Source organism: Lycium barbarum, chromosome 10 (genome assembly GCF_019175385.1).
Source record: "Lycium barbarum isolate Lr01 chromosome 10, ASM1917538v2, whole genome shotgun sequence".
Lineage (NCBI taxonomy): Eukaryota > Viridiplantae > Streptophyta > Magnoliopsida > Solanales > Solanaceae > Lycium > Lycium barbarum.
In genome coordinates, this window is record NC_083346.1 from 107,112,173 (window position 1) to 107,139,449 (window position 27,277).

The following is a 27,277-nucleotide window of genomic DNA, read 5'->3' on the forward strand; positions in this document are numbered from 1 at the left end:
GGAGGTATTTTAAGGAGACAGATGAGCACAGTTCTTTTGTTAAGTCAAAATGCTTACAAAAGTTATACTTCCAGGTGCAAAGGAACCATATTAGATTGTATGGTGTAATTTTCGGATTCCTTAAACTTTCAAGTCAATAGATGTAAATTTTGCTCCTTTTATACAATATTTCGTACCATCTTGAGTCTTGTTACTGAAGTGACGGCAACAATATCATGATTACTTTATTAAGAAAAAATATAGAGCCAACCAATTTCTAATGTCGAACTATATCAGCAACATAATGCTTGGGATCTCTTTGCTCACCTAATTATGCCTTAAGTATATTTAGTGACCTACTTTTATTACTTGGAATTTAGAGAGGAAGAATAAACAGAGAGAAAAATAAAGAGATGGGGGAGTAAAGAAAGAAAAACAATTTATAGAAAGAAAGAAAACGAGGAAAATGTAAAAGTATCTCTAGAAGACAAAAAATCCTGGAGTGAAAGAAACTAGAGGGAAATATAAAATTAAGTATCCATAATCAATGGATTAAGATATGAAAGATAATATAATTGGATTTAAGGACTAAAAGCTTTTCACAAGAACTTAACCATCCGATGTTTTTAATATTTGGATATTTAAAAGGACTATTCCTCTTCCAAACTTCCACTGCACGAATCCTTCAACTATCCACAAACTTATCAATTTAGACACTTGAATTCTTGCGTCCTCCGTAAACATCCCCATGTTAAAAAGGCAAGGCTTTAAGTAGTTAGGTAAGTTATCATAACATAATTGCATAGTCGAAAAACTATATTCTTCAGACTCACCAAGTCATAAATTTAACTTAGGTAATTATTCGCGCGGTCTTTATATCTTTACATTATTCACTTTCTATTTGTTAATCAAGGGTTTATCTCTCACATAACATTTATGCACTTCTATATTCTCTTTCTTGTCTTTTCCGAGTTCAAGTATGATAAGTTATAGTATTATTTTGTGAAAAATCATAACTTAAGATTAGTATATTGACAAAATATATATAGTGCGTTCTTTTTTATATTTTTTTTCTCGCGTTTCAAGCATTCCGAAGAGTTATTGAAAAATATTTGGCAATCAATTCATCAATTTTTTGGATCATTCTATTATTCTAATTTTCAAGTTTTATTTTAGTTACATATTTTGTTGTTGTTGTTGTTGTTGTTATTTTTGTTATTTTCACTTTATATTATATTTTATTTTTTCAATCATTTATAATAATTTAAATATGTCGACAATATGATCCTGTTTTTCAAATTTGTAAAAAATTTAAACTATAATACAACTTCTAAAAAGGTTGGAGAAATTGATTATAAAAGGTTAAAATAAATTTGCATTTCAAAACGTTAGGAAAATAGATTTCAAATGTTTTAACATTTAGTTGTTTTTAAAAAAATCTAAGGCCTCTCATCAATATTGGCTTTAGGCCACAAATATCCTTGAGCCGCCCCCGCTAAATAGTAATACAGAGTATAACTAAAATTGGGTGGGTATTGAAAAGAGAAAAGAAGAAGGAGATGAAAAGAAATGAAAATGATTGAGTTATTTTTTTTTTTGAATGGGTGGGGTTAGGTCGGATGGCTGGTTGTTATACCCTATTTTAACCGAAGTCAAAATAGTTTACAACATCCCGGTAATTTCGGGGTTAATTAAAGTACAGGAGTCGCCACCTAATTATTTATGGTGAATTAGGACACCTAAAGTTCACTAAAGTTATTTTCTAAAGTTTAACTCCGTTTTAAGGTCTACCAAACTTAAGATTCTAGGTAAGGGTTCAATTAGTCTAAAGGGAAGGTATTAGGCATCCTTTAAGACCCATTAATAATGGTTAACCGACCGGACTTATGTTAATTAATTAAGGCTGATTATACGAGAGTTATATAAAGTATATAAAACTATAATATATAGAATGAATAGTACCTTTTCAATTAAATTAGGACAGTAGTTAAACATCACTTTCCAAAGTAATCGATCACGAATAAGTTGAAAATCAGAGTTGCGTTTAAACGAGAATTAATCCTAGCTAGCAAAAATGTCATTTTAAAGATTGAAATTTTGATCTTTTAAACAATGTGAAAAGGACTAACTAAATTATTGGTTGAAAGTTAGGCCAAACAAAATCACTTTCTGGACATTGAGATCATCTGCAAACTTGAGACCAAGAATTCCAAGCTAGTTTAAATTATGAATGCAAAATGTGACTCAAATCACCTATGAGAAAATCTTCCGAACTTGTCTAAATAGCTAAACGAATACATGTAGAATAGGTGATACTAACCAATTAATTCCTTATTACCTCTAACTGATTAAGATCTTGAATTATATCTCAACCGTAACAATAATTCTAGGTGAACAGACTGTGAATAAGTTACCCACTACACACTCAAAGGCCCCATAACAGGCAGGGCAAATAAAGCAATTAAAAGAGATCGACACAAAATAGCAGGAAGGCCTTTGTATAGGCTGTCCCAAAATAAGAGCCTTGGATATCTAAGATGTGATCCATTAGAGAAATGAATTTGAACACGAGAGGAAATGCAATGGTTGTGTTCCGATATAGCGGCCTCGTCGAGTCTTTCGTGAGACTCTGTTTTGGGTACAGTGAACTGGGTGTCGATGGTCGTGAATCCACACTCGACTGTTAATATCCCCGAGCTTGCATATACTCGGATTCAAAACAATAATAGAGTGAAAGAGAGTAAAAATGTTTGGTATTTTAAAGTCGATGTCAAGAAACAAAACGAGACTGTTTTTTTTTTTTTTTTTTGGATTTTCAGAGAATTGGAGCTGCTAAAAAAAAGAACCTCTTGTTTCGGCTACGGACTTAAGGCCATTTTATAGGTGTGAATCAACCTAGGGTTTCGATTTGGGGGGATTTGAAGTTGAAATCTTTTCAAATCCGAACGTTAGAGTTTGCTTCAGATTCCGATCAGAAACAACAGAAGAAGGAGACAAAGCTCCATTAAAACTTGTACTCGAAGAATAAAAAAAAAAAGCTGATAAGGCGAGATTCGGACTTACAACAGATAAGAAGCCATTAAAGCTTCAGATCGAGACAAAACACAAAAAGACAAGAAAGAGGATGAAACGTTTCTTCAATATTGAACCCGTGACAACCCATTAATGATCCCTCCCGATTTAGCCATGCAAGGTCTGTTTATGGTTAAAGATGTTTTGGTTCTTTGCTGGAAGTGGAGAGGAGATGAAGAAGACGGCAGAGGGGTATGCGGCGTCTGTTTAGGTCTCTTTTGTTTCATTAGGTTTAGGAAACTGATGAATGGGTTTTGAAAGGAGGTGGGCCGGGTCAAGTTGAAAGGCTAATGGGCTAGCCGAATTAAACGTGTGGGCTGGTGAATTAACGGGTAGTGGACTGATTTGAGCTCAAATGTTGGTCCGAAAATATGGGTTCTTCTTTCTTTATTTTAATTATTTTTGGGCTTCTAATTTAATAACTAGTACACTATATACTATGATAATTAGTGATTAATATGTAGAAAATAAAGGACTTGATAAAGTATAATTAATTTAACGAGTGCAAAATCCGAAAATAAAATGATGACGAACCCTTTTGAAATTTGTGATAAAGTAATGCTAGTAATGTTGATAGTAAAAATAGTGAAAATGAAAGTAACGATATTAATAGTAGTAGAAATAGAAAATAGTAGCAAAAACAAAGTATTTAGTTTGTTAATAAATTTAGAAGCCCAAGGAAATAAATTGGAAAAATGGAGGGACGAAATTAGGTGTCAACACTGGTTAAAACAATTTAAATGAGTGAGTAGATTTAACTGGAAAAAGAAAAGTAACGTAGGAGCCATGTAGGAAAGTTAAGATAGGACATGTGAGTTTAACCGAGTAGGGATAAATATGACCTTTTCTGAGAGTACAAGGGCAAATATGACCCTAAAGTTGGATATCATGGGCAAATATGTTGAAAAAGTACAACGAAGGCAAATATAACTTATTTGTGAGAGTACATGGGCAAACCTGACCCTTTTCCGTATTTAAATAAGTAGTTTAATACTCCTTGCGTCCAAAAATACTGTCATGTTTCACTTTCGAGAGTTGGACTACATGGATTTTGACCAACATTTTAAGATGCATTTTTTTTATCAAATTGATAATATATTACTAACTATTGATTACTCCCTCCGTCCCATAATAAGTGTCACCTTAGCCAAAAACACACATATTAAGAAACTAATAATGCAATGTGAAGTTTACCAAATTACCCCTATATAATAAAAATAAATTACTTTTACCTTTTGATTAGAGAATGCACAAGAAGTAAACCTTTGGGCATTGGAAATCCAACAATACCAAGTTACCATGTAGCTTTTCCAATCATCATTTAGATATTACTTTATTGTCTAAAGGTAGAATTGGAAAAAACTAGTCAATTTATGTCTTGGTTTCCTAAGGTCACTACTAAAAAAACTAGGATTTTCGACCAAAAATTTCGACTACACGAGGTTGAAAAAAGTCTTTATTTCGACCAATTTTTCGATCACACGCGTAGGTCGCTAACAGGTAGGTCAAAAAAAAAAATCGACCACGTGTGGTCGAAAACATTATTTATATTTAAATATAAAAAGAAATTTATTTTCACAATTTCGACCACATGTGGTCGAAATTGTAAATTGGGCCCAGCTTTTCAACTACATGTGGTCGAAATCTGGCAACCATATTGCTAAATTTCGACCACACGTGGTCGAAATTGTATTTTTCTGGGTACAATTTCGACCACATGTGGTCGAAATTGTGAAATATCAATCTGGAATATTTTTTCCAGCATTTGCCTGTTTTTGGCATCCCACCTGCTAAATTTCAAATAATCAAATTCATCAACCAAAACAGTCATCCAATTCATCAACAATGCAACACAACAATCATAAACAATGTTCAAACACTTGAACACTTAAACATTGTCCATTCAAACACTTATAAACAATCAAATTCAAACACTTAAACATCATAAACTACGTTCAAACACTTAAACATCTTAAAATTAAAAGTACTTCTAGTTCAAATTAAAACTACATTCAAACCCTTAAACATAATATACATATCCATTTAAATATAGCAGAATTAGAATCCAAAAGCACACTAATCAAAAAGGTCAACGTTCGGTATTATAGACATGATCTGTATCCTCCCCACAAGACTCATCGACAAGAGCATGATTTATGTCAGCTTGTGACCTACGTCGTCTACCTTGGGAAGGTCGGGGTTGGCTAGGGGGCTGTGACCTACGAGCATCTCCAGGATACGGGGGAATCGGAAACGGCCGCGAATTAAGTAGGCTATTAATCTGGGCTTCCATACCCAACATCCTGGCCTTCGAGGAATTAAGTGTTCTTGTTAGCAGGTCAACTTGATGCTTCGTAGTTTCATACTCCTTAGGATCAAGGTGACACTTATTATGGGACAAAAAAATTTAACTAAGGTGACACTTATTATGGGACGGAGGGAATATTAGACAGAAATATATGCTTTAAATAATCCTAATGTATGAATTAACTCAAAATATATGTTTTTTTTAATCTCACTGTAAGGATGGATAGTATAGATCTATATTTATTATTGGGTTGTTGATCATTTCTTAGATCCCACTAATACCATTTTTAACCACGCGAAGCGCGGCAACATTCACTAATGAACAAGTAAACAGAAGTCAGAGACATGCTTTTCTATCATAGTACGGTGTGCATTTCCCACCAACACATTTTAAGGAGAATTCTTGAACCTGCACTTCTTCAAGATCCTGTAATTTAAGCAGATATAACTGCTTTAAATTCTTACATTTATGGCCAGGCATATACTTTTGATTACAGAAATAACATAATCCTTGAATCTTTTCTCATTGATTTCATCCAGACTTAGGTTCTTTTCACCGTTTCGTAGGAATGATTCACTTATAAGATATTTTTTAAGAGTCCGAGCAACATAGGTCACAATCACAAGTAGTGATCATCAAGTTGCAACCCCAGTTAATTAGGTCCAGCTTAAATGTTGTGTGTTATTTAATTCCTCTGGTTCAGGATTTATGCCTATAATATTTCAGTTCTTGTATTAGTTTCACAGGGTACCTTGAACGAAGGCGGTCTACTAATTACATCAGCTATATATATATATGAATGCTGTGAGTAAGACTGTATATATGATATGATTAAAGTATCCTCAATAAAGTTAGTGCTTTGAAGATAAATTCTCAAAAACATATAGTAATAATTATGTGTTAGAAATTATTGTGGATGATAGAAAGATTTTCTATTACAAATTAGAACTTGTTAATAAACAGAACCTAACTCTTGGGCCCTTGGAAAGACATGCCTTGCTGATTACAATCAGAATCCTCTATAGCAGTCATCCTACTATAACGACCAAGCCTTTTTGGAACCGATTTTTCATGTTATATTATATGTTCTCTATAATAACATTTCACTATAGCAGCAAAACATATCCTGACAAACGACACCGTTATACAAAGGTTTGACTGTATAAAGAGTTAGAGGCGAAGAAGATCTAGCCTTTTATTGGTGATCCTTCATACTTACTTAAGTTATGTTACTATGTGTATTGGCTTATATAAAACAGATGCTTTTAATATGGTAAGCAAATCATCCAAATTTGTTTAGATCTAGCTATCATTAAGCTTAGATGTTTGGACAAAAAGATCTTAATTTTATTGAAACTAGAAAGTTACTAACTGCAACCTTCTAGCAAAAATTTGAGTTACTGATCTAAATGTTTGCGCAAACTGTGGTATATTTGAACAAAATCCTACAGAAATTGGATGAGTATCATCGGGGTTAGGATAACACATCGTTCACCAGGGATTTCAGCAACATCAAAATTCTTCTGTCTTGTTGTGTGTAACCTTGCTAAGTATGAGATGGACTAGAAGTAACTGGTAATTTAGCCTGTACATTCTTTTCTGTTGTTGGAGAATTCTTCAAGTTCTCTGCTTCTTTGCTTTTACTCCATAGAAGAATATACAAGCCAACAATAACCAAAATGGACCCCAAAATGCTGTTAAAGAACAGAAAAAAAGGATGTTTTAGTAATAGTATTAATTTCCAACTGTGACAAGTTAGCAAAATCATGAAGTTGATTTCTTTTTCTCTTGAATATTTGGGCATCTAGAAGATAAAAAATTTAAAGTAAGGTTTAGCATCTATTCCCTCCGTTGTAATTTATGTAATATAATTTGACTCGGCACAGAGTTCAAGAAAAAGAAGGATGAGTTTTGAGACGTGTGGTTTTAAATATATCATAACATTTATGTGGCTACAATACTTTTAAAAGTTGTGGTCTTAAACATTCAATATCATTTGTGGGGCTGTAAAAGCTTCTCATTACTAGAGTCTTTCAGTTCTTACCGAAGCTCTTCCTTACTAGTTAATCAAGTATTCCAACGACTGTATCTTATCTTATAGCCCGGCGCGGCAGGCCGAGGGTAAAATGGGAAGTTTAAGATAGATTATTTCCAAATATAGAAATGTGTCATTAGTTTTTAACACGGACTATAAGGAAATAGTGTCACATAAACTAAAACGGAAGGACTAACTTTTGCTGAAATCATTGAGCCTGCTGTTTTTTCTTTCATTCTTTTTTTTTTTTTTTCCTTTTCTTGATTCTTTATCCCAATTTTTCGGTACTACAAAAAATTTGTTATAGAAAAGATGTACAAACCTTCCAAGGTGAATTTGTTCATGAAGTATGGAGATGTCAATCACAGCAGCAAAAATTTGAATGAAGGGACTAAATGCAGAGGTGAAGACTGCACCCTTTTGCTTTACACACCATGACATGACCACATAGCATAAACCTGATCCCACAACTCCCTGTACATACACATGAACATTTTTATTCAAATTTTCACATTCTTGAATGAAAATATGGTTATAATCAACTACATTCAGACCATTCTATAACAGTCATCCTTTATAACAATATTTCACGATAATAGCTCTCTATAAAAGCATTTAGCTATAGCAGTCAAAAAATATCGGGACAAACGATGTTTTTATAGAGAAGTTTGACTGTAAAAAAAGACATAAAAATAAACAAGAAAATATGAGATTACTCACAGCATATATGACAGTTGAGATCTCTAAAGTTCCTTTCATAAACCATGTGGAAGTGTTTCTGTCAATGACCAAACTCAAGATTGCAGATTGAATGGCTCCAAAAAATGACATTATTGCTGTGCTAGAATACTGATAAGGATAGTCCTTCCCAATCCTAGCTTGTATGAGGAACCACGAAGACCAAACGAGGCTCCCCGCGAATAAAAAAGAGGAACCAATAATCCAACTCTTTGTGTTGTGGTTCATTTCAACTTCTGGTGCTGATTTGTTTATCAATGGCATTCCTTTGTATAGAGTAAGTATTAAGGCTCCACCAAGACAACATAACGTGCCTAATGCCTTAGCTCTCCCACTTTTGCATTTCATATTTATGTTCTCTTGCCTGCAAAAAATTTATGATAAAAAACTTAACACCTTCCGTTCTTATTACTTTTTCAATATGAAAACAAAAAACATACACCTTGGTTGACACGAGTATATAAGTCATGTAATACTATTGAATAACAAGCCTGATGCTTTACAAGATAACGGTGCACAATTCATCAATGAGTCTTGAAGAATCAAATGTGCACCAGAGTGGTAGTTGTTTGTGCTTACCCGAGTAGAAATGCCATAATGAATGTGTTGATGGGCACCACATTGATGAATGCGCAACTAAATGTTGTTGAGGTGTACTTTAGCCCAATTAGGAAGAAATATTGAGTGAGCGTACCCCTGAAAAGAGCGATCTTTCTCAGTTTTTCGTCATTGGCTAAAGCATGCCATAATCTTTACTGAAACAAATGTCATGAAGATACTTTATCACATAGAATGAGTAGAACGCTCACCCCAAAAGTGCACTGAAAAACAGAGAACAGACGACGCGACCTGTCAAATTCGATATAGAATTCCTGCAAGGGAATTAAGATCTTGTTGTTAAAGCTGATTTGGAAATTAAACCCTCTAATCAGTGCACAATGTTTAAAAAGTCATACCTTTCTAGGAAACACGCGATGGGGGTTAAGATCATTGCGGCAATTGAAAACCTGTATGTACTTATCACCAATTTATTCATTCCTTTACTGAGGACTTTTTTAAATAGAGCATTTACAACTGCCAGAGCAAATTCAACAAAAATCATTGCAGCTGATGCCTTCCATTTCTCAAAGAAACTCATTTCTAACAGCTCACTGTCACTTTCTAATTCGAGTTGTCCTTACTTGGTAAACCACATTTGGTGCATAGACACATGTAATCCAGTATATATAGTAAACATCAGGAAGCATACAGAATAGGAAATTGATTCTCTTACATCACATCATTGTTTTTTTGTCAAATATCTCCATGTTTATAATGTTCTTGAAGCCGCTTTTTACAACTATTTAATTGAATCGTCCGCGTTGGCGATTGGTCGAATCAAGTTTCTTTTAATATTCTATGCAACATCAGCTTATGACCTCAAAAATTATATGCAAGTTTCTCATGCTTTTTATTTCTTCCATTGAGTCATGTTGAGTTTGACTCTGACCACTAGAATAACCACAACCACTCTGGTTTTTCCACAAGAAGGCATTATAATTTACTAATGAAAGTTGTGAGCATTTCAGAACGTGGATGCAGATACAATAGTAAGCATCACTTTAGGCATCTTATCCTTCTACTTTTGGAAAGAAACACCAGTTTCTCTGCCTTAATTTATTAGTATTTTTATAAAGTGGGAGCAGAACAATATGTCTAATCTTTTAAAGCTAATATTACTGGTTTGAAGCTGCTAGAGAACTTGCAATGTACTCTTAACCTCTGATATTTTAGGTTAATAATAGGACAGTCCACAAGCGTTTTTTTCCTTCTTTAGACCCGGCAACTAAGTAGCTACATAAAGCTTTGGAAGATCAAGATGTGGCATAGGACGTTCCATTTTGCATGTTTTTAGATGCATGTTGTTAGATGGTACGGGACAAAATGGAGTCCCATCATTTACTTTAGTTAGAACAGCATATGTATAGACGTCCAGTGTTCGCTTGGCGATCACAACAAGGGGAAGATGCAGCGCTTTAGTTACAGGTTCATCTGAACCCAGTAACTTTGATTCAAACCTTGTATATGTGTTAAGGTTTAACTAAATGAGTACAAATAATAAATCTTGAGCCTAGTAAATCAATTGAGCTGTGATAGAATACCGAACCCCAGCTGATAATATTTAAATCTTTGTTCGGCCTCTGCAGTTACAACCAGGGCGTATGCACAGTGGTGTTAGAAAAATACAATAGTGATGTTGAGCTGATATAAAGGAACAGTAGAAAACTTATCAACATTTTGTATCATGGCTAGACACCCCCTTGAAAGCGTTTTGGTCCAGTTAAGGATGTGAATCGTTTTAACTGCTAACTGACTGGGATACAAATTGTTTTAACCGCTTCCCAAGGTTGCACAGTAAATCTAAATACATGAAAGTTTGAAATTTGCACAAAATAATGTAATTAATAAAGAAGGCTGGTTTATATAGGTCTAAAATTGGAGGTTGAATTTGAAATGTACCCCCACATGCCATATTTAGATTAGGCTCCACGTGTATCGCCCACAGCGAGAGGGGTGGGGGCAAATTGACCAATTTTGCCTTTAAGCTCTTTTCTCATTTGTATGTCGCCCACTGGGAGAGGGGTGGAGGGCAAATTGACCAATTTTGCCTTTAAGCTCTTTTCTCATATGCGCGATACCACTGTGTTTTACTGTCTCTTTACAACTGCGATAAAGGAAAATTCAATATAAGGAGGAAATAGAGTTCTTCCTACTTAATGGATAAGGGACTTTTATCTATCACATAAGACAAAGAAAGAAGAAAGAACCTCCAAAAGCTCTTTATTCTTTGCATTACTTAAAAGGTTTATATATGCCAGCAGGTGAAACCTTCAGGTTTGCCTGAACTCATTAACCTTGTATCAAATTTTATATTTTTGTTAAGAGAATTACTAAATATGTTCAAATATTAAATATTTAACTCAGTAATTAAATTGGTTCTGCCTTTGATATCTTGAATCCATAAAATTCATTTTTTTGGCGGATTGCCCTTCTTTTGGGTGGTCTTTAAATTTTGCCCCTCATATTTATGGTCTTTAAATTATGCCCCTCATATTGCTGGTCTTTAATTTTTGCCCTTCGCGTTGCAACCCTGAGCATTCAAGGAGAAATCATGAGGTTCTGGATTTGAACCTCTGCTCAAGCATAAATTAAAAAAAAAATTGCAAGGCAAAGTTTGGGTAGCGTGTATGCTGGACCCGGTATACACTTATTAAGGAATTACCAAAGTTATGCCGGACCCGACATACTCATGCCTTATGGGCAGACTTGGCATAAGTATGCCGGTTCCAGCATAACTTTGGTAATTCTTTAACAAGTTTATGCCGGGTCCGACATACTTATGGGCAAACTTTTAGTTAAGCCTTAACTAAAAGTCTTTTTATAATTATGTCTTATGGGGCAGACTTTTAGTTAAGACACAACTAAAAGTATGTCTCATAAGACGGAACTTTTCCTTAAGACATAACTAAAAATTTGCCTTATCAGACAAAGTCTATGCCTTATGGAAAAATTATGCCGTATGAGGCATACTTTTAGTTATGCCTTAACTAAAAGTCTGCCCTATAAGGCATAACTAGGAAAAGATTTTTAGTTAAGGCTTAACTAAAAGTTTGTCCATAAGTATGCCGGACCCGACATAAACTTGTGAAGGAATTACCAAAGTTATGCCGGACCCGGCACACTTATGCCAAGTCTGTCCATAAGGCATAAGTATGCCGGATCTGACATAACTTTGGTAATTCCTTAACAAGTGTATGCCGGTGGGGGCATAGCGAAATTTAAACTCTGCCTTGCGAATTTTTTAAAATTTTTGACTGAGTTGGAGTTCGAACCTGAAGTTAAAGACCACCCCCAAAAGAAGGGTTCGGCTCTGAACATATCCTTCAATTTTTGAGTCATATCAAATTCAAAGACAGAACAAAATATAACCCGCTAATTTCCTACACAAAACATTGCGACACAAAGACACTTTATTTAGCTTGCTTTAAACATGTACAATACCTTTTTACATTTCTACATTTCATTTTTGTTCTTGCTTTAAAATTTCCTCACAATGTACTTTGAGAGATTTACCCCAAACTAATTGGAACTGATTCTTTTGTTGAAACTTAATTAATAATCAGTTGTTGTATTTAATTATTTTACTTCTTAATTAAACTTAATTTATGCCTTTAATTTCTTCTTTTGTAGTGTAAATAAAGAAATAAAACTAGTTTATTCAGTATCACGAAGAGTCCATATTCCTCCAACGTAGGATGAAACATAAGACGAAATTATTAATTGCCACCCACAAAGCTGTTCGGGCAATTATTATAATTAAAGAAAATCCATGCAAAGGCAAAGTTACTAATTTGGCTAATCAAATAATTGAATAACCGGGTCAACTGTTTCTTCTTTTAGTTTTAATTATTCTCAAACATCTCTTTTGAATTAGAGAACTCATAAGATTTGTTTTTCATGTAGTTAATGGCATCTTCTTGTTTACTAATTCCTCCTCTGTATGAATGAATAAATCTCTGGAGAAAAATAATGTTTTTCGAGAACCACAACAATAAAAAATTAATACTTTGTAATGAATCATAAATAAAGAAGAATTAGTCTAGTTGCAGCACAAATGGCCTCATGATTCTTGGAGAATATTTTCTTCCACTAATTTGATTACTGAATTATGAAAGGACGCCATTACATATTTTAAATAATGAACATTGTCAAAATAAACAATCCGGACCATGTATTAAATTAATGAACAATAAGTCAAGAGCAAGGCACATTTAGGGTGAACACCCTCAGCAAAAAATTATAGTGTAATATAGGGTAGATTTTCTGTGTTTATATACATATATTAACGTTTAAACACTCTAAATAAAAGCAAAAGGTTAACTCAAGCGGTCCGGGGTGTTCAAATTTATCATTACGTCCTAGGTTCGAACCCCTGAATGAAAATATTGAATCCACCCTTGGTAAACTGAAGTCACATACATGCTTTTCTATCATAGTACGGTTGTAGATTTTACACCCACACATTAGGAGAATATCTAGTAAATTAATCTTTAAAATAGTAGCTATGATAATTAAAATAAAGTAGTCAAAGATCATTGAGAATCACTAATATAATATTGAAAGTAGAATATGACATAGGTGGTGGAAATTAGGCAAACGGAACTACATCATTGTTGCATGAGCCACCAGAAAAAAGTGTTATTCTTCATCGACTAAAATGCATTACACCAAAAATATCTGCTTGGCGGTTTTTAAAAACCTGGTGAATTGACTTGGGATGTACATTTGATTTTGGCTATATTAACCACGTCTTTGGTGTAACTAGTTATTTCTTACCTCATCACCTCGGAAGCAAGTTGATTATTGGGCAGTGAAAATAGTAATAGATGTCTATGCCGCTATTTCTATGATAAGATCACCTTTGGTTGAATTATTGTGCGAAAGCGCAGAATATATGTGTGATATATATAATTAGAGTTCTGATCAACCGTTTTGGAAAATTATATTTTTTTCCGCCTTCTGACAACACACATGAAAATGACACTTATTTATGTTACATTTTCAATACCTATAGTCATATAGTATACGCTTTGTCTCGTTGTATATTATGATATACTTTTCTTCTTAATTTTCTTAAAAATCATAAATCTTTTTCTTCTTGGAAACAGAAGCAGATCAACAATGTTTTTTTTTAAAAAAAAAAATCAATTCCATCAATATGGAGGGGTTGAGCTAGGCATTGTTTCAAAGGATCAAGCTAAAAAAAGAAGGGAGTGGATATTAATTTGTCCAAACCCCCTTGTGTTACATGCAGTGTTTTAAAAGGCGTTTTTGGGGCGAGCCTCGGGGCGAGCCCTGAGGCGGGGCGTACCAAAAATGCCCTGGGGCGATGGGTCGGGGCGAAAGTCTCCAAAGGCGTACGCCCAGCAATTTGGGGCGTACGCCCGGGCGTTTGGGGCGAACGCCCGGGCGTTTGGGGCGAGTTTTTTTTTGTTGGGGCGTGTTGGGGCGTAAGCCCAGAAAACTTCTTCAAACTAAAATGAAATTTGTTAAATAAGTCCTTAATATAATGCCCAAATTCTCAAAAGTCAACATGTAATTACTCAAATGTTTTAAAAAGGAACTGAAACATTAAATTTAAAAGTCAAGACCTTTTTTTATTGCTAGAAATTAGAATGTCTAATGTATATTCTTTTCCAACTATTTATCTTGTCTTCTACTATCTCAAAAAAGTAACGAGCAGTCACTTGTACTTGTAAGTAGCATATAATAGATTGTTCTAATTAGTTTTTTTGTGGGGGGTGGAGCATATATATATATATATATCACTTATTTATAGTTTTCTTCAATTTTTTACGCTATTTCACCTATTTAAAAGTATTTGTTATAATTATATCATTTTATAAAATACTAAAAATTAAAACCCCATGGGGCTTACGCCCCGTGCCTCGGGGCTTACGCCTCACTAAGGCAGACGTAAAACGCCTCGCCTTACGTCTTCGCCTTTTAAAACACTGGTTACATGAAGGATAAAGATTTCTTCTTTGTACAAAAAGTGTCCCCTACTATTGAGAACAGTAGCATATGTAACTAGGCGAGGACGACTCCTTTACAAATTACAATGTAAATTATGTTAGACATTCGAAACCTAACTAAAAGATATACTAAAATCCTGTTGTAATCAACCATGATCAAAACAGAAGTTTTTCTTTTGAGCTCTAATCCGGAAGCTTGGTATACCGTCGATGTCATTCTTCATAGTATAATTTTTAACTCTCATAGGAAGAGATAAGAATTGTGTGAAGATGGAGCTTTGCATAGTATATGCTCCCAGATTGGCAAGATAGTCTGCTATCATGTTCAGTTATCTGTAGCAATGTTGAAAAGAGAAATTAGCTTGTAACTTAAGGTCTTGAATGACTTTGATAATGTGTTTGATTTGCCATGGTGTTTTGGTTGCTCCATTTATCATATTAATGATTATCATGGAGTCAGATTCTACCAAGATATCTGTAAAACCCTTACTTATACACCATCTGATACCAAAGAGAATTGTCTTAGCTTCAGCCATGTTATTTGAGCGTTTTCCAAAATATTCAGCATATGCCATAATCAACAACGTAATATGTGGATTCACGTGAATACGGTATAGTAACTGTTACTCAAACCATGTAAATTTATTAAAAAACCATTCCCTCCGCCCATTTTTTCGGTCACGTATTGACTTGGCACGAGGAGCCAAAAATAAAATGATAATTTTAATATATCACCTCTAATTATTTATAAGTATCCTAATGATTGAAATCAATAAAACATACATTAAAAGTTGCGCAGCCACTAAGAATTCCTTGAACTTGTCAGCCCAATAATTAATAATAAGAGTAAAATATATATAGAATGATAAATTATCTCTTGGTTTTTCAAACTGGACAAATATTTTTAGTATACATGACAAGTAAAAATGGACGGATGGAGTACTAAATATCTATACATATTTGACTAAACTCAGTTATCCTTTGCTTGGAAACCATGGCAAATGCGGTCTTTATGCTGCGAGTTCAACTGAACTCAATATTTTCAACATGGTTAAAATATATATGTGAAAATCCATTAAAATTTCAATAAATATTAATCTAAATCCATAATTGCAAAAGTATAATAAGTTCAATATTAAAAAGTTTGAAGGTCGAAACAATCAGATTTAAATTCTAGATTTAAGTTTGCTCGAAACACTTAGGATATGTTTAGAGAGCCACCTGATAATTGGAATTGGTGTAATTACTAGGGTAGTAATTACAAAGCCTAATAATTACACAGTATAGTAATTACGAGTATCTGATTGTTTGTCATAACATAATTACAGCGTAATTACAAACATATTGTTTGGTTGCACATGTATATTTACATAGTTAGATTAGTTTATACATAAAAATTAATACTTGACAAATATGTGCCTTTATAAATGATATAGTATTCAGATACATATTGTTTCTTGAAAATATATTAATAATCACATATTTGTAAAGAATATTGTAAAAGTAATTGTATATTTTCAAATTAATAATTTTTTAATTTATTTAATAATAAAAATTAAAAGTAGACATTTTGTAAGAATATCATGGGCTGGATGTTTGACAACAAGATTAATATTTATACATATAATGTCATAATATTATTCAAATGTTTGACAAAAAAAAAAAAAAATCTATCGATTGTAAGTGGAAAATGAACAAACATGCAATGTAAAACAACAAGTGAATAGTAGTAAAGTAAATAAATTGAAATCGAAAATATCACCTAATTCAAAGTCCAAAAATAAAAAAAGTTTAACATGATACTTTTATGTCAAATTCCAACATAACATAAAATAAGTTCCAACATAACTTAAGTAAATATGATTCAAAAGAAAGGGAAAACATTTATAAGTCTTACCTCATTCAACAACGGAATTCTACCTTAATAACATGTAAAGTTTGTTAATGACTCATTCTTTCTAATATAGGAAGTGTAATTTCAAAACTAGAATAATAACGTGGTAATGCTAAATGAAGAAAAAAAGAAAAAAAACTTTAAAAAATATGAGTAATTACATGAAATCACAAGAAGTAAAGGTTGGGAAATGAGAAGAAAGAAAATGAAAGATAAATAATATAAAAAAATTTTAAAAAATAAAAATAAAAAATAAATTAAAATAGTAGAAATAAAATTAAATTAAGATAATAGAAATAAAAATAAATTAAAATAAAAAGCAAAAGAAAAGAAATTAAAAAGTAACCTTGTAATTACAAGGTGTAATTACACTCAATACTCAACCTCCCCTTGAGAACTGGAGAGTGTAATTGCACTCTTTCAATTACACTCAATTCCCACCTAACTAAGTAATTACTTGGTCAAACAAACAGGTCAAACTGTGTAATTACACTCAATTCCAATTACCTGGGTGGCTTTCCAACCAGGCTCTTAATCTTAATCCTGGCATCTACACTTTAGGTCATCTCAACTCTTTTATTTGCTTGTCCATTCCATCAAATTACTCTCCATTATATTCTTCTTCTTAATTTAACTCGATTACTAAATAAGACTTCACCCACCATGTTAATTAGTACTGCTACAAACGCTCATATGCCTACCAAAATAATGAGAGTGGAGAGTAGAATATCTATTGTGAAACCATATATACAAAGGCAAATGGTATCACCTAACAAAAAAAAGTGGTAGGACCATTTGTAGACACAAAAACCTGTAACAATGCGCTATGACTCTATAGCAATTTGTAGAAATATCATAACAACAAATTTGACAATACATGTTATATTAACTAATTAAGTCTCAGCTACGAAATAAGTCAGAATTGATCCATTCTGCATGTAGCAATTTGTGGCGCACCATCTTATCAATTGCATGCATAATTTGCCAATGTCTTCAACATCTGAAGTTTGGGAGAGTTTGCCCCAGATTTTCATTGTTCTTCTTGGTATTTCAGTCATTTTAAGTAGGGAAAATTACAGCCTAATGCCTTTGGGTGAACTAGTTTACAAAATATGATCAAATTATAGATTTTATATATTTGTATGTATAATATACATATACGATACATACAATATACAGTCCTATGCATATACTAATATACATAATCAGTATATAAATTTTGTATATTTTAGCCATATTGATAAATAAGTTTTCTCAAACCGTACATATCAATAAGTTTCCCTATTAAGTAATTATGCTAAATAAAATATAATTTCATACATGTAGTCTGATGTAGATACTGATTTCCGCCGTCTAGCTGTCCAAGTTACCAGAGAAAGTGAACCCCAATGCAATTGTTTGAATGGAAACAAAGAAATTAAAAATAAGTTTAACCACACTTTTGATACGGAAAAAAACTTTGGATAGAAATTCCTCATCTTAAACACGAAACAACACTAGAAATCGGTGTTGGTTTTTGAAATTTTGACAAGTGAAACGCCGATAAAACATGTTGGGAGTTCAAAAATATACTAGAGATTCATGGAGTTCAAGCCTTTATAAGTTCAAACGTCAAGAAGGAACGATTGATGGGTGATATGATCCGAAGAAGGTCACGGATGATTATGGGGGCTAAAATTCAAGTTGGATCCTAGGACGTACATCCTCATGTCACACGTCCTTTGGTGATGAAGATTGGGATTTTGGAGGCCATGGAGAGGCAATTCACAAGGGCAGACTCTTACACCTCGAAAAATTTCATGTTGTTGCCTAGTGAATAGGCTAACGCAGGGTAAGGAGTATACGATGTTTCTATAAGTAAGATAAGTTATTTAACGATTCTAATTAAGATTCCAAAGATGTTGGAAGTAAGAGGAGAAAGTTCCTTAAGGAAGGCAAAACATATGTTGTGTTTTAGAAGAGTTCCGCAAAGTACCGTGCTAATGTTGACTTAATGATGTCTTAAGGAAGAGTTATAATGCTCCTTAGATTGGTAATGAAGTGTTAAACAAGTATCAAGAAGGTTCCATAAGGATTGGAGATCAAACGAACGACGGAAATAATTTCTGAGAAATGGGGTTATACGACTGCTTATACGGTCCGTATAACATTATACGGTCCGTATAAGGGTCCGTATAACACCCAACAAAAATGTTGTTTCTTTAATGGTGAAGTATGGTCACTTATACGAACCGTATAATATTGTACGGACCGTATAAGTGTCCGTGGAAGTCCCAACGGGCTGAGTTAAGTTTAAGTATATAATGATGTTCCCACTTCATTATTTTCATTTTCCACTCTTCTCCGCTCCTCTCCAAGTCTCTAGAACATTCCATATATTTTATCTTCAAGAATACAAAGGAAATCAAAGGTTCATATCATAAATTCAAGTGCAAGAAGCTTAGTAGCGTTCATCCAAGACAAGGAATCTCATTGGAAGTGAAACTAGGGTTTTGCTCAAGTGAAGTGTTTCAACTCAAGGCTCATTCCTAATCAATCAAAGGTAAGTTTTATGATCATTCCATGTTATTTAAAGTATTGAGAGGTTGAAAGACTTAGATTATGAAAGGAGGTGGAAGATGGGTCATAAATATGAGGATAGTGACACCTTGGGTAGTAGCTTAGAATGAATCATGATTCTTGACATGTTGTAATTATAAATATGTTATAAATGACATTAAGAACATAGGAGAAACATTATATAGGGGTGAACGTAATATTGTACTATGACGATGATTATGGATGATTTGAAGTGGAATTGGGAGATTAGGATAATGTAGGTGAATGAAGATTGTTGCTTATGATGTTATGAATGTTGTTATTGACGTTTGGGAGTTAATATATGATATGGAGAAATTTGTATAAACAAAGGAAGTACTGCCCAATTTTCTCTAGCTTTAGTCAAGCATGCTTAAGCTATCGATTATCTAAGTACAAAACTCTCTTGAAGGTAGAAACGTGAATATTGGAGAGGAACGTCCAAGTGATTGAATAGCTAAAAGAAAAGCTATATGAGGATAGTCCCTTCCTTTATAAGGCATGAATCTTATGACATGATTTTCCCTTATTCTCCATGACCTTCATAAAGAGCCCCATATGAGATAAAGATAAGAGATACGTTATGAGCATGATAATGATGATGATGAGCTTGAGTCTAAAGATTCTAAAGTTCATGATATGATGCTTCTACAAGCTAATGATCCTAATTATGATTAATTAATGATGTTCTTTGTGCTACACTCACCTTATATGCCAATTCCTTCAAGGTGAGGCAAAATATTTATGAAACCCCATAATGGAATCGGGGGTTCACAACCTTATGTCACCCCGATAAAGTATAGTTGTCTTTGAATTCCTATGCATGCATTATGGTGAGTACATGATGATGATATTACACCGCGCCTATATAGCCGAGCAGACACCACTAAGGCGGACAGCGTATACACCATGTCTAGGTGGCATGGGCAGACACCACTAATGGGCGGCATGAGATGGTTACCCCAGACGCAGGAGGCCTGGACGCGGGCTAATGATTATCACACCTTACCTATATGGTCGGGCAGCTTATATTTGTATATGCACAAATGACATAATGATGTTTATGAAGTAAGTTAGCATGCATTATTTCCTTCTTAAGTGATAGTCAATTACAGGTTGGTCTTAAGTGATAGTCAGTTAAAGGTTGTTCTTCACTTGATGTTTCCTTATTTTATTGATATGTCGTTATTGCTTATGCCTTACACACTCAGTACAATATTCATATTGACGTCCTTTTCTCTGGATGCTGTGTTCATGCCACAGGTAGACAGGGAGGCGACCCAGATTCATAGGAGCTAACCAACAGATTTACGAGAGCACTCCCTTATTCCGGAGGTGCTATTTGATTTATTATTTTGTATACATATTTGGGCACGGCTGGGTCCTGTCCCATCCTTATGTCTAGTACTCTAGTAGAGGCTCGTAGATACGTATGTGTGGGTGATATGGTCTCATGATTTTCCCTCATTGTAAATATTATTTTGATAGCCGAAGGGCTTATGTATATAAATGTAGATATGCTTGAAATTGAAAGTGGTTTTCCTTATGACTAGAAGTGTGAGAGTAATAGATAAATGCAGAATAAGTATGATGACTAGCAGTATGAGTGGTGCTCGGTAGTCAGCTCCGGGTACCCGTCATGGCCCCCTAGTCGGGTCATGACAAAAGTGGTATCAGAGCAGTTCAGTCATAGGAAATGTCTACGAGCCGTGTCTAGTAGAGTCTTGTTTATGGTGTGTTGCACGCCACATCTATAAACGGGAGGCTACAGGGCATTTAGGAAAAATGACCTTTCTTCATCTTATTAGATCGTGCGATAGAGCTACGTTATGAGATTTTCTCCTCCGTAATAGTGTGTTGTGATTTCAGCGATGCCGGTAAAAAGAAAAGCTACCACCACCCAGAAGGGCAAGGCTACGACAGAAAGGCGGGTAGAAAGGGAGCCGCCAACCAACGTAGAAGAAGGTGAATCATACAATGAGGTTCTATCTAATATCTCTCCCACTCGAACAAGAGGGGGCTTCAGCTCCAGCTCCTGTGCCTCCAGTCCCTCTACCGGCTGTTTCGGGTCAACAAATGACCGAGACTATTCATCTATTGACACAGTTAGTTGCTGCTCAGGCACAGCGGTAGAGTGCAGGTTCATGTGACAGGGTGACTAGCACTCGAGCCCGGGATTTCATGAGTTTAAACCCTCCAGAGTTGTTCGGGTCAAAGTCGGATGAAGACCCGCAAGGTTTTATTGATGAGATGTTGAGAACGTTGAAAATTATTCATGCCTCCAAAACTGAATCTGTGGAGTTGGCATTTTATAGACTCCGAGATGTGGCGGTTCTTTGGTATAATAATTGGATATCTGCAAGAAAAGAAAATGCACCCCCCCCCCCCCCAGTTTGGCAAGAATTTGTAGATGCCTTCATCCGCTATTATTTGTCGCCCGAGGTTCGGCGAGCTAGAGCGGATAAATTCTTAAATTTGAAGCAAGGAAATATGTGTGCTCGGGAGTATAGCCTTCACTTTAACTCATTGGCCAGATATGCTCCGACCATGGTGGCCGATATGGGAAATAGAGTGCATAGGTTTGCAAGAGGCCTAGGGCCAAATTTGTTTAAAGATTGCCTGACGGCTTCACTACAGGAGGGGATGGACGTTTCCCGTATTCAGGCCCATGCCCAGAACTTAGAAGAGCAGCAACATCCGCAAAGGGGTGAGCGCAATATCGATAAAGGGCAGAGTAAAAGGGCCAGATCTATGGGTACTGGTAGCGACTATAGAGGGGGATCGAGGCAGTCATATCCCAGATATTCAGGCCAGTCAGCGACTAGTGCACCTCCTCGATTTCCAGGCAGGAGATTTGATCGCTCCATTCATCCAGGACAGGGTCAGAGTTCGAGGGTCTCGAGTTCTCAATTTAGGAGTGATTTTAGCCAGTGGAGACCACCAGTACCGCGATGTAGCCAGTGCGGTAAGTTGCATTCTGGTCAGTGTCGCCGAGGTTCAGATGCTTATTATGCCTTTGGCCAGGTTAGACATATGATGCGAGATTGCCCATTGATGAGTGATAGAGTTGGGTATCAGCCCACGGGATCAGTGGCTGGTTCTGCTTCTGTGCGCCCGATAGGGCAGACTCCCCAGATTCCAGCAGGTCGAGGTAGAGGCAGAGGGGGAGCGTCCAGTTCAGGTGGCACTCAGCCCCGTGTTTATGCTCTAGTTGGACGTCAGGATCTTGAGTCCTCCCCGGATGTGGTTACAGGTATATTGACTATTCTCTCATGATGTTTATGCGTTGATAGATCCGGGTTCTACGTTATCTTATATTACTTCCTATATTGCTGGTCGTATTGGGGTGAAACCCGAGTCAATTAAACCTTTTGAGGTATCTACTCCGGTCGATGATCCCGGAATAGCTAGACAAGTATACAAGAATTGTGTAATTGTGATATGTGATCGTCAGACTAAAGTTGATCTAGTTGAGCTGGAAATGCTAGATTTTGATATGAATATGGGTATGGATTGGTTGGCCTCTTGTGATGCCAATGTCGATTGCCGAATGAAAGTTGTTCGATTCCAATTTCCGGGAGAACCCGTGCTTGAATGGAAGGGTAATACCGCATCTCCGAGAGGTAGGTTTATTTCCTACCTTAAGGCAAGAAAAATGATAGCTAAAGGCTATATTTATCACTTAGTCCGAGTTCATGACACCGAAGCAAAGCCACTAACTTTTCAATCTGTCCCGGTAGTGAATGAATTTGCGGATGTGTTCCCAGATGAACTCCCAGGTCTTCCTTCGGAAAGAGAGAGCGACTTTGCTATTGATGTGTTGCCGCACACCAAGCCTATTTCTATTCCTCCGTACTGAATGGCTCATGCATAATTAAAAAAGCTAAAGGCACAAATGAAGGATTTCCTTGAGAATGGGTTTATTAGGCCCAGTTCATCACCGTGGGGAGCACCGGTCCTGTTTGTGAAGAAGAAAGATGGTTCCCTACGGATGTGCATTGATTATAGACAGTTGAATAAGGTGACATTAACGAATAAATATCCTCTCCCCAGAATCGAGGATTTGTTTGACCATTTACAGAGTGCCAAGTGGTTTTTCAAAATAGACCTGAGGTCAGGTTATCACCAAGTGAGAGTTAGAGAAGAAGATATTCCCAAAACAGCTTTCAGAATAAGATATGGCCATTATGAATTTCGGGTAATGTCATTTGGGTTGACAAATGCTCCAGCGGTGTTTATGACTTTGGTGAATAATGTATTCAGGCCACTTTTAGATCTGTTCGTGATCGTGTTTATTGATGATATTCTTGTATACTCTCGGATAGAATCTGAGCATGCAGACCATCTACGTGTTGTCCTTGGGGCTCTTCGTACTTGTGAATTGTATGTAAAATTTTCAAAATATGAGTAGTATACCATCCTGGAAAGGCGGATGTAGTGGCTGATGCACTTAGCCATAAATCAATGGGTAGTTTATGTGAAGTTCCTTTGGAGAAGAAAGAACTAATCCATGAGCTCCAACAACTAGCTAATCTTGGAGTTCGCTTAATTGACTCAGGCAGTGCAGGAATTGATATTAATAATCCAACTATTTCATCCTTAGATATGGAGGTGAAAGAGCGTCAATATGAAGATCCTCAATTGAGCCATTATAGAGATACACTTCATGAGAAAGAAAAGTCTCTATTTGAAATTTCTATAGATGGAGTTCTTGGATACCGAGGCAGGCTATGTGTTCCAAATGTTCCAGAATTACGTCGTCAAATTCTAGAAGAAGCTCATTATTCTCGGTATTCTATTCACCCAGGAGCGACAAAGATGTACCATGATCGCAAGCTAATGTATTGGTGGGATGGAATGAAGAAAGATATAGCAGAATTTGTGGCTCAATGTCCAAATTGTCAACAAGTGAAAATTGAGCATCAAAAGCCAAGAGGATTATTGCACGCAATGGAAATTCCAACTTGAAAGTGGGAAGCAATAAACATGGATTTCATTGTAGGGCTACCTCATTTTCGAAGCAAGTATGACTCTGTATGGGTGATCGTGGACAAACTCATAAAAGCCGCTCATTTCCTTCAAGTTAGAACCACATACTCGGCGGAAGATTATTCAAGGTTGTATCTTAAAGAGATTGTAGGACTTCATGGTGTTCCGATATCTATTATCACAGATCGAGGAGCACAATTTACAGTTCAATTCTGGAAGTCTTTCCAAGAAGGTTTGGGTACTCAGGTAAAGCTTGGCACAACATTTCATCCACAAACTGACAGGAAAGCCGAACGCACTATCCGGACCTTGGAAGATATGTTACGGGCATGTGTGCTAGATTTCGGTGGTAGTTGGGATGACCACTGACCCCTTATTGAGTTCGCATATAACAATAGCTACCATGCCAGTATTCAAATGGCCCCGTATGAAGCTCTATATGGAAGAAAGTACAGATCGCAAATTGGGTGGTTTGAGGTCGGGGAGACATAATTAATAGGTCCAGAATTGATTCAACAAGCAGTGGAAAAGGTCAAGATTATCCAAGAGCGATTGTTGACAGCCCAAAGTCGCCAGAAATCCTATGCGGACAACCGTCAGCGAGACTTAGAATTTCAAGTCGATGACTGGGTATTTCTGAAGGTATCACCAATGAAAAGCGTGATGAGATCTGGAAAGAAAGGAAAATTGAGTCCTCGATATATTGGACCCTACCAGATTATCCGCAAGGTAGGTCCAGTAGCTTATGAATTGGACTTACCCTCAGAACTTGAATCAGTCCATCTAATTTTTCATGTCTCAATGCTTCGAAAATGTGTTGGAGATCCTACTAGGATCGTGCCGGTAGTTGATGTTCAAGTGACAGAAAAGCTAGCCTATAAAGATGTACCTATTACTATACTAGACAGGCAAGTATGGAGACTTAGGAATAAAGAAGTAGCTTCAGTCAAAGTCTTATCGAGGAATAATAACAGAGAAGAAATGACTTGGGAAGTGGAAGAAAATATGCAGTCCAAGTACCCGCACTAATTACAACCCCCGGAAGAGATTCAAGATGAAACATTAACATTATGAGGTATGTATTTCTTCTTTTCATGTTTTTGGTCGTGTGTGGCCATAAAAAATATTGCTATTGTGTTGTGGCCCTGTGAGGCATATTTATTGTGGGCTGTTGTGACAAGGTGATAGCGCCATATTATAGGGAAAACTCTGGCGAAATTTTCGTAGAATTCCCGAGGGCTTAACATTAGGACGAATGTTTTTAAAGGGGGGAAGGATGTTACACCTCGAAAAAATTCATGTCGTTGCCTAGTGAATAGGCTAAAATAGGGTAAGGAGTATACGATGTTTCTATATGTAAGAGAAGTTATTTAACGATTCTAATTAAGATTCTAAAGACGTTGGAAGTAAGAGGAGAAAGTTTCTTAAGGAAGGCAAAGCATATGTTGTGTTTTAGAAGAGTTCCGCCAAGTACCGTGCTAATATTGACTTAATGATGTCTTAAGGAAGAGTTATAATGCTCCTTAGATTGGTAATGAAGTGTTAAACAAGTATCAAGAAGGATCCATAAAGATTGGAGATCAAACGAATGACGAAAACAATTTCTGAGAAATGAGGTTATATGATCGCTTATATGATCCGTATAACATTATACGGTCTGCATAAGGGTCCATATAACACCCAACAGAAATGTTGTTTCTCTGATGGTGAAGTACGGTCACTTATACGGACCGTATAAGTGTCCGCGGAAGTCCCGACGGGTTAAGTTAAGTTTAAGTATATAATGATGTTCCCACTTCATTATTTTCATTTTCCACTCTTCTCCAAGTCTCTAGAACATTCTATATATTTCATCTTCAAGAATACAAAGGAAATCAAAGGTTCATATCATAAATTCAAGTGAATTAATTGCAAGAAGCGCACTAGGGTTCATCCAAGACAAGGAATCTCATTGGAAGTGGAACTAGGGTTTTGCTCAAGTGAAGTGTTTCCACTCAAAGCTCATTCATAATCAATCAAAGGTAAGTTTTATGGTCATTCTGTGTTATTTAAAGTATTGAGAGGTTGAAAGACTTAGATTATGAAAGGAGGTAGAAGATGGGTCATAAATATGAGGATAGTGACACCTTGGGTAGTAACTTAGAATGAATCATGATTCTTGCCATGTTGTAATTATAAATATGTTATAAATGACATTAAGAACATGGGAGAAGCATTATATAGGGGTGAACATAATATTGTACTATGACCATGATTATGGATGATTTGAAGTGGAATTGGGAGATTAGGATAATGTAGGTGAATGAAGATTGTTGCTTATGATGTTATGAATGTTATTATTGACGTTTGGGAGTTAATATATGATATGGAGAAAGTTGTATAAACAAAGGAAGTACTGCCCAATTTTCTCTAGCTTTAGTCAAGCATGCTTAAGCTATCGATTATCTAATGTTAGTACAAAACTCTCTTGAAGGTAGAAACGTGAATATTGGAGAGGAACGTCCAAGTGATTGAGTAGCTAAAAGAAAAGCTATATGAGGATAGTCCCTTCCTTTATAAGGCATGAATCTTATGACATGATTTTCCCTTATTCTCCATGACCTTCTTACATCCCAGAAATTATAAGTCTGTTCATAAAGAGCCCCATATGAGATAAAGATAAGAGAAACGTTATGAGCATGATAATGATGATGATGAGCTTGAGTCTAAAGATTCTAAAGTTCATGATATGATGCTTCTACAAGCTAATGATCCTAATTATGATTAATTAATGATGTTCTTTGTGCTACACTCACCTTATATGCCAATTCCTTCAAGGTGAGGCAGAATATTTATGAAACTCCATAATGGAATCGGGGGTTCACGACCTTATGTCACCCCGATAAAGTATAGTTGTCTTTAAGTTTCTATGCATGCATTATGGTGAGTATATGATGATGATATTACACCGCGCCTATATAGCCGGGTAGACACCGCTAAAGATGGTAGCGTATACACCATGTCTAGATGGCATAGGCAGACACCACTAGTGGGCGGCATGAGATGGTTATCCCGAACGCGGGAGGCCTGTACGCGGGCTAATGATTATCACACCGTACATATATGGTCGG

General features: G+C 35.6%; 1 protein-coding gene across 2 annotated transcripts; it reads right to left on the reverse strand.

Moving 5' to 3' along the window:
- Positions 1–6,283: 6,283 nt before the first annotated feature.
- LOC132616096 (WAT1-related protein At3g30340-like) lies at positions 6,284–10,918 on the reverse strand. 2 transcript variants are annotated; one of them, XM_060330691.1, is made up of 7 exons: positions 10,632–10,918; positions 9,089–9,206; positions 8,942–9,004; positions 8,712–8,828; positions 8,115–8,496; positions 7,717–7,868; positions 6,284–7,053 (listed from the first exon to the last, which is right to left on the reverse strand). In XM_060330691.1, the coding sequence occupies exons 1-7, from the start codon at positions 10,642–10,644 to the stop codon at positions 6,906–6,908; spliced, it is 993 nt and encodes a 330-aa protein (XP_060186674.1). In that variant the 5' UTR covers positions 10,645–10,918; the 3' UTR covers positions 6,284–6,905. The 2 variants fall into 2 exon arrangements, with proteins under 2 accessions (XP_060186674.1, XP_060186673.1); XM_060330690.1 differs by lacking the exon at positions 10,632–10,918 and having other exon boundaries at positions 9,089–9,922.
- Positions 10,919–27,277: the final 16,359 nt, after the last annotated feature.

Excerpts from the sequence above, each read along its gene's own strand:
- LOC132616096 (XM_060330690.1), bottom strand. The coding sequence starts at position 9,270 with ATGAGTTTCTTTGAGAAATGGAAGGCATCAGCTGCAATGATTTTTGTT. Across the intron at positions 8,829-8,941 it reads TTTTTCAGTGCACTTTTGGG|GGGTACGCTCACTCAATATT; the intron begins GTGAGCGTTCTA and ends CGCTCTTTTCAG. Across the intron at positions 7,869-8,114 it reads TCTCAACTGTCATATATGCT|GGAGTTGTGGGATCAGGTTT; the intron begins GTGAGTAATCTC and ends GTGTATGTACAG.